This window comes from Chanodichthys erythropterus, chromosome 4, assembly GCF_024489055.1.
Source record: "Chanodichthys erythropterus isolate Z2021 chromosome 4, ASM2448905v1, whole genome shotgun sequence".
Lineage (NCBI taxonomy): Eukaryota > Metazoa > Chordata > Actinopteri > Cypriniformes > Xenocyprididae > Chanodichthys > Chanodichthys erythropterus.
In genome coordinates this window covers 22,815,192-22,822,500 of record NC_090224.1, presented here as the reverse complement: position 1 = coordinate 22,822,500, position 7,309 = coordinate 22,815,192, and the positions used below count along the sequence as shown (strand labels likewise).

Sequence of the window (7,309 nt, the reverse complement as noted above, 5' to 3'; positions counted from 1 at the left end):
GTAATAATCTGGTGTTTGTGATGGATTCTGTTGTATGAGACACGTGTGTTTCTTGTTCTGATGATGAAAGTGTTCATTAAACAGTTAAGCTGTGTTCTGTTCAACTCAGAATGTCAGAATATCTGTCTTCTACTTGAAAAAGTGCAACAGAACTCTTCAGGGAATTTTTTAATTAATGATTGTATTGCTATTTTACATTTTGTAGTGTTGAAATGCATTAATGTTTGGATGTTAGAGATATCGAGTAGGAAAATCCCACATATGAAAAAAAAAATGCATGGGACGTTGAAGTCTGTTCACTTTTCTATCTTATATTGTTGCAATTTTCTCTTTAAAACTTTTGGTCCTTGTGCTTTAAACGCTCAGCCGTTCTGTTTTTGATCATTTGGACATGGGTTTCATTTTCATGCATAAATATGCTGTACATCCGCCAGCGTTGACCATCCTCAGTGACCCCGTCTGCTGCCTTTCTAGAGTCCCATATCAGTCCCTCCTCTGTTTTTCTCTTTCTTAGTTCCCCCGAACCTGACCGTGCCGCGGGGCAAGTCCCCGCTGGTGGTGCGGGAGGGCGAGACGGTGGAGCTGGAGTGCCTTGTTTCAGGGAAACCCAAGCCCATCATCCTGTGGTCACGAGCAGATAAAGAGGCACCCATGCCGGACGGTAGCATGCAGATGGAGAGCTATGACGGTGTGCTGCGGATCGTCAATGTGTCACGCGAGATGAGCGGATCCTACCGCTGCCAGACCAGCCAGTACAACGGCTTCAACGTCAAGCCCAGAGAGGCCGTGGTTGAGCTCATCGTGCAGTGTAAGTGCTATTTCACTTTATTTTTTTTAATTTAAAGTTGCAAAATTCTGTGAAATTTCAAAATTCGGAAACTTTCGATGGAAATTAACTGGAATATATGGGAATTCATGGGAATATGTGGAAATTAATTGGAATATATGGGAATTAACGGACATATATGGGAATTAACAGGAATATGTGGAAATGAACAGGAATATATGGAAATGAATGGGAATATATGGGAATTAATGGAAATATATGGGAATTAATGGGAATGTATGGGAATTAAAATGAATATATGGAAATTAGTGGCAATATACGAAAATTACCGGGAATATAGGAATTAGAATATAATGGGAATATATGGGAATTAACGGAAATATATGGGAATTAATGGGAATATGTGGAAATTAATGGGAATATATGGGTGTAACACAGTTCGTAAATATGGGAAGAAGGAGACGGGAACAAAATGAAAGTAATGCCAGCAGACCCTCGCGGACATCTGCCGGCCACACAAACATAATAAAACATAACATAAAGTCCAGGCCTGGTCCTCTCTCGTCCTTCACGGTAGTCGCTCCTCCTTTTATGCTCCCGGAGCTCCTCCGTGAGGGACTCAAGGCCGGTGCGCCTCCCAGGTGAAGCTCATTAACACTCGCTCCAACGGCCTCGCGCCGTTCCCTCACGGCTCTCGCCCGCCCTGGTCGCCACAATGGGAATTAACGGAAATATATGTGAATTAACGGGAATATGTGGAAATTAGCGTGAATATATGAAAATTAACGGGAATATATGGGAATAAATGGAAATATTTGAAAATTAACAGGAATATGTGGAAATTAACAGGAATATTTAGGTATTAATGGAAATATATAACGGAAATATATGGGAATTAACGGGAATATGTGGAAATTAATGGGAAAAAAATGGGAATTAACAGGAATATGTCAAAATTAGCGGATACACGAAAATTTACGGGAATATATGCGAATGAATGGAAATATATGAAAATTAACGGAAAATATGTGGAAATTAACGGGAATATATGGGTATTAACGGAAATATATGGGAATTAACGGGAATATGTTGAAATTAACAGGAATATATGGAAATTAATAGGAATATATGGAAACTAACAGGAATATATGGGAATTAATGGAAATACATGAAATTGAATGGGAATATGTGGAAATTAAAGGGAATATATAGAAATTAATGGAAATATATGGGAATTAATGGGAAAATATGGAAATTAACAGAAATATATGGGAATATGTGGAAATTAATGGGAATATATGGAAATTAATGTGAATAAATAGAAAATTTGCGAAATTGCAGATTAGTTTATAACAGGGAACTTGAATGTAGTTGAAAAAAAACATATTTTCCACTCCTTTGTGTCAAAAGTGTTGAGCAATTAATTCATATTAATAGTGATTCTATTTTAATATTTTTTCCATCAATTTTGACTAAACTCATCTAAAACATCTTTACTGTAATTACTCATTGTTGCAGTTGGTCTGATGCCTCCTGCATAACTCACCATGCTTTTGTGCTTGGCCCCTTAACTGATGCTTGCAGCTATATTTAAAATTGAGATTGGCCGAACATTCCAGATTTGTGAGTAGTGTTGTCTAGCTGTGTTTTGAATTTCACCCTGAATAAATCTCAAGATACCTCACATAATCTCATCCATTAAAACCTGAAAATTAAACTGCCAAGTTATGAGTCACACAAGCTCTTTCCATTTTCTCCGAATATCAGTGTGTGTTTTGAGAAGCGGCTTTTGAAGAACACATACTGTACTTTGTGAAAGGCTGTTTTTCAAGGAGGAGGAACCGAACTCCACTTCAGATGGCAATACTCCAGCTGAAGTCTGGGTGTTTTTTAAATCTCTTCAGAGATTTAATAACGGAAAGCAGACGGGTTGCTCTGACAGGAGCAAGGCAGCTGTATTGATTAAAAAAACAAAACAAAAACAACAACAACAAAAAACATTTTAACTCTTATTTAGCAGCCAGTTAATGTATGCAGGGATAAACTCATTTGATTTGATTTGAAGTAGAATCAGCACTCGGCGTCAGTCCCTAGAAGTCTTCAGGGAAGAGGAGGTGTGTTGGAGGATGCGCCGCCATTGTGTTTGCGGTGTGAAATCACGCTGAGAGATAAAGTGTCTCTGGTGCGCCATTGAGGAAAAAGTGTGAATGCGATAAGAATGGCTTTTCTTAAGTGTTAATGCAGTACGCTTGTATGCTCTTCATGCTGCATTGCACACTCAGAATGCATCTCTACTGTTTTCATGATGTGTCAAAGGACGAAAGAATTGTGTGCAGTTTTTTGTGCAGTATGTAGTTTGTCGAGCATTTTTGTCAAATTATTTTTTCATTTTCAGAGATTCAGTGAAGTCATGCTGCATGAGGATTCATGACAATGACTGTACTAAGCGTACTGCATATATCCATGTGTTGGGGTTTAACCAGCTGTGTTCTGCCTCTACTAACTAAATGAATCATCACTTAATCATTTTCACAAACATCCCATGAGTCATTTTAATATGGAAGCTTGTTTCTGCCAAGGAATAAAAAAACAAAAAAGGTAATTGTAACTTATTTACTAATTCTGAATGTAGTTCTCCCAATTGTGAATTGAGATTTTGGGATACATTGTGTGCTGTTTGTCCACTGCAGATTTTGGTCAAATGTACTATGTTAGCTATTGAAACTTTTTATAACTTTTTATTGAAACTTTTCTGGGTGTTTTTTTAGAATGTTGCTACAGTATGTGGTTGCTAGGGTGTTCTGGGTGTTTTTTAGAATGTTGCTACAGTATGTGGTTGCTAGGGTGTTCTGGGTGTTTTTTTTAGAATGTTGCTACAGTATGTGGTTGCTAGGGTGTTCTGGGTGTTTTTTAGAATGTTGCTACAGTATGTGGTTGCTAGGGTGTTCTGGGTGTTTTTTTAGAATGTTGCTACAGTATGTGGTTGCTAGGGTGTTCTGGGTGTTTTTTTAGAATGTTGCTACAGTATGTGGTTGCTAGGGTGTTCTGGGTGTTTTTTTAGAATGTTGCTACAGTATGTGGTTGCTAGGGTGTTCTGGGTGTTTTTTTAGAATGTTGCTACAGTATGTGGTTGCTAGGGTGTTCTGGGTGTTTTTTTAGAATGTTGCTACAGTATGTGGTTGCTAGGGTGTTCTGGGTGTTTTTTTAGAATGTTGCTACAGTATGTGGTTGCTAGGGTGTTATTGGTGTTTTTTTAGAATGTTGCTACAGTATGTGGTTGCTAGGGTGTTCTGGGTGTTTTTTTAGAATGTTGCTACAGTATGTGGTTGCTAGGGTGTTCTGGGTGTTTTTTTAGAATGTTGCTACAGTATGTGGTTGCTAGGGTGTTCTGGGTGTTTTTTTAGAATGTTGCTACAGTATGTGGTTGCTAGGGTGTTCTGGGTGTTTTTTAGAATGTTTCTACAGTATGTGGTTGCTAGGGTGTTCTGGGTGTTTTTTAGAATGTTGCTACAGTATGTGGTTGCTAGGGTGTTCTGTGTTTTTTTTTAGAATGTTGCAAGAGTATGTGGTTGCTAGGGTGTTCTGGGTGTTTTTTTAGAATGTTGCTACAGTATGTGGTTGCTAGGGTGTTCTAGGTGTTTTTTTAGAATGTTGCCACAATTTGTGGTTGCTAGGGTGTTGTTGGTGTTTTTTTTTTAGAATGTTGCTACTGTATGTGGTTGCTAGGGTGTTCTGGGTGTTTTTTAGAATGTTTCCACAGTATGTGGTTGCTAGGGTGTTCTGGGTGTTTTTTTAGAATGTTGCTACAGTATGTGGTTGCTAGGGTGTTCTGGGTGTTTTTTTAGAATGTTGCTACAGTATGTGGTTGCTAGGGTGTTCTGGGTGTTTTTTTAGAATGTTGCTACAGTATGTGGTTGCTAGGGGGTTTTGGGTGTTATTTTAGAATGTTGCTACAGTATGTGGTTGCTAGGGTGTTCTGGGTGTTTTTTTAGAATGTTGCTACAGTATCTGTATGCAAGGGTGTTCTGGGTGTTTTTTAGAATGTTGCTACAGTATGTGGTTGCTAGGGTGTTCTGGGTGTTTTTTTAGAATGTTGCTACAGTATGTGGTTGCTAGGGTGTTCTGGGTGTTTTTTTAGAATGTTGCTACAGTATGTGGTTGCTAGGGTGTTCTGGGTGTTTTTTTAGAATGTTGCTACAGTATGTGGTTGCTAGGGTGTTCTGGGTGTTTTTTTAGAATGTTGCTACAGTATGTGGTTGCTAGGGTGTTCTGGGTGTTTTTTTAGAATGTTGATAAATTATTTGTTTGCAAGGGTGTTATGGGTTTTTTTTAGAATGTTGCTACAGTATGTGGTTGCTAGGGTGTTCTGGGTGTTTTTTTAGAATGTTGCTACAGTATGTGGTTGCTAGGGTGTTCTGTGTGTTTTTTTAGAATGTTGCTACAGTATGTGGTTGCTAGGGTGTTCTGGGTGTTTTTTTAGAATGTTGCTACAGTATGTGGTTGCTAGGGTGTTCTGGGTGTTTTTTTAGAATGTTGCTACAGTATGTGGTTGCTAGCGTGTTCTGGGTGTTTTTTAGAATGTTGCTACAGTATGTGGTTGCTAGGGTGTTCTGGGTGTTTTTTTAGAATGTTGCTACAGTATGTGGTTGCTAGGGTGTTCTGGGTGTTTTTTTAGAATGTTGCTACAGTATGTGGTTGCTAGGGTGTTCTGTGTGTTTTTTTAGAATGTTGCTACAGTATTTGGTTGCTAGGGTGTTCTGGGTGTTTTTTTAGAATGTTGCTACAGTATGTGGTTGCTAGGGTGTTCTGGGTGTTTTTTTAGAATGTTGCTACAGTATGTGGTTGCTAGGGTGTTCTGGGTGTTTTTTAGAATGTTGCTACAGTATGTGGTTGCTAGGGTGTTCTGGGTGTTTTTTAGAATGTTGCTACAGTATGTGGTTGATAGGGTGTTCTGGGTGTTTTTTTTAGAATGTTGCTGCAGTATGTGGTTGCTAGGGTGTTCTGGGTGTTTTTTTAGAATGTTGCTACAGTATGTGGTTGCTAGGGTGTTCTGGGTGTTTTTTTAGAATGTTGCTACAGTATGTGGTTGCTAGGGTGTTCTGGGTGTTTTTTTAGAATGTTGCTACAGTATGTGGTTGCTAGGGTGTTCTGGGTGTTTTTTAGAATGTTGCTACAGTATGTGGTTGCTAGGGTGTTCTGGGTGTTTATTTAGAATGTTGCTACAGAATTGGCTTGCTAGGGTGTTCTGGTTTTTTTTTAGAATGTTGCTACAGTATGTGGTTGCTAGGGTGTTCTGGGTGTTTTTTTAGAATGTTGCTACAGTATGTGGTTGCTAGGGTGTTCTGGGTGTTTTTTTAGAATGTTGCTACAGTATGTGGTTGGTAGGGTGTTCTGGGTGTTTTTTTTAGAATGTTGCTACAGTATGTGGTTGCTAGGGTGTTCTGGGTGTTTTTTTAGAATGTTGCTACAGTATGTGGTTGCTAGGGTGTTCTGGGTGTTTTTTAGAATGTTGCTACAGTATGTGGTTGCTAGGGTGTTCTGGGTGTTTTTTTAGAATGTTGCTACAGTATGTGGTTGCTAGGGTGTTCTGGGTGTTTTTTTTAGAATGTTGCTACAGTATGTGGTTGCTAGGGTGTTCTGGGTGTTTTTTTAGAATGTTGCTACAGTATGTGGTTGCTAGGGTGTTCTGGGTGTTTTTTAGAATGTTGCTACAGTATGTGGTTGCTAGGGTGTTCTGGGTGTTTTTTTTATAATGTTGCTACAGTATGTGGTTGCTAGGGTGTTATGGGTGTTTTTTTAGAATGTTGCTACAGTATGTGGTTGCTAGGGTGTTCTGGGTGTTTTTTAGAATGTTGCTACAGTATGTGGTTGCTAGGGTGTTCTGGGTGTTTTTTTTAGAATGTTGCTACAGTATGTGGTTGCTAGGGTGTTCTGGGTGTTTTTTTTAGAATGTTGCTACAGTATGTGGTTGCTAGGGTGTTCTGGGTGTTTTTTTAGAATGTTGCTACAGTATGTGGTTGCTAGGGTGTTCTGGGTGTTTTTTAGAATGTTGCTACAGTATGTGGTTGCTAGGGTGTTCTGGGTGTTTTTTTAGAATGTTGCTACAGTATGTGGTTGCTAGGGTGTTCTGTGTGTTTTTTTAGAATGTTGCTACAGTATGTGGTTGCTAGGGTGTTCTGGGTGTTTTTTTAGAATGTTGCTACAGTATGTGGTTGCTAGGGTGTTCTGGGTGTTTTTTTAGAATGTTGCTACAGTATGTGGTTGCTAGGGTGTTCTGGGTGTTTTTTTAGAATGTTGCTACAGTATGTGGTTGCTAGGGTGTTCTGGGTGTTTTTTAGAATGTTGCTACAGTATGTGGTTGCTAGGGTGTTCTGGGTGTTTTTTTAGAATGTGGCTACAGTATGTGGTTGCTAGGGTGTTCTGGGTGTTTTTTTAGAATGTTGCTACAGTATGTGGTTGCTTGGGTGTTCTGGGTGTTTTTTTAGAATGTTGCTACAGTATGTGGTTGCTAGGGTGTTCTGG

At 39.1% G+C, this 7,309-nt stretch overlaps 1 protein-coding gene across 1 annotated transcript in view; it reads left to right on the top strand.

Moving 5' to 3' along the window:
- The window catches only part of LOC137018284 (MAM domain-containing glycosylphosphatidylinositol anchor protein 2-like), a 176,168-nt gene that overhangs the window by 108,612 nt on the left and 60,247 nt on the right, over positions 1-7,309 (top strand). The window contains exon 12 of the mRNA XM_067382890.1: positions 515-808. Coding sequence (XP_067238991.1) covers positions 515-808 — 294 coding nt within the window. The remainder of the gene's footprint in view (positions 1-514; positions 809-7,309) is intronic.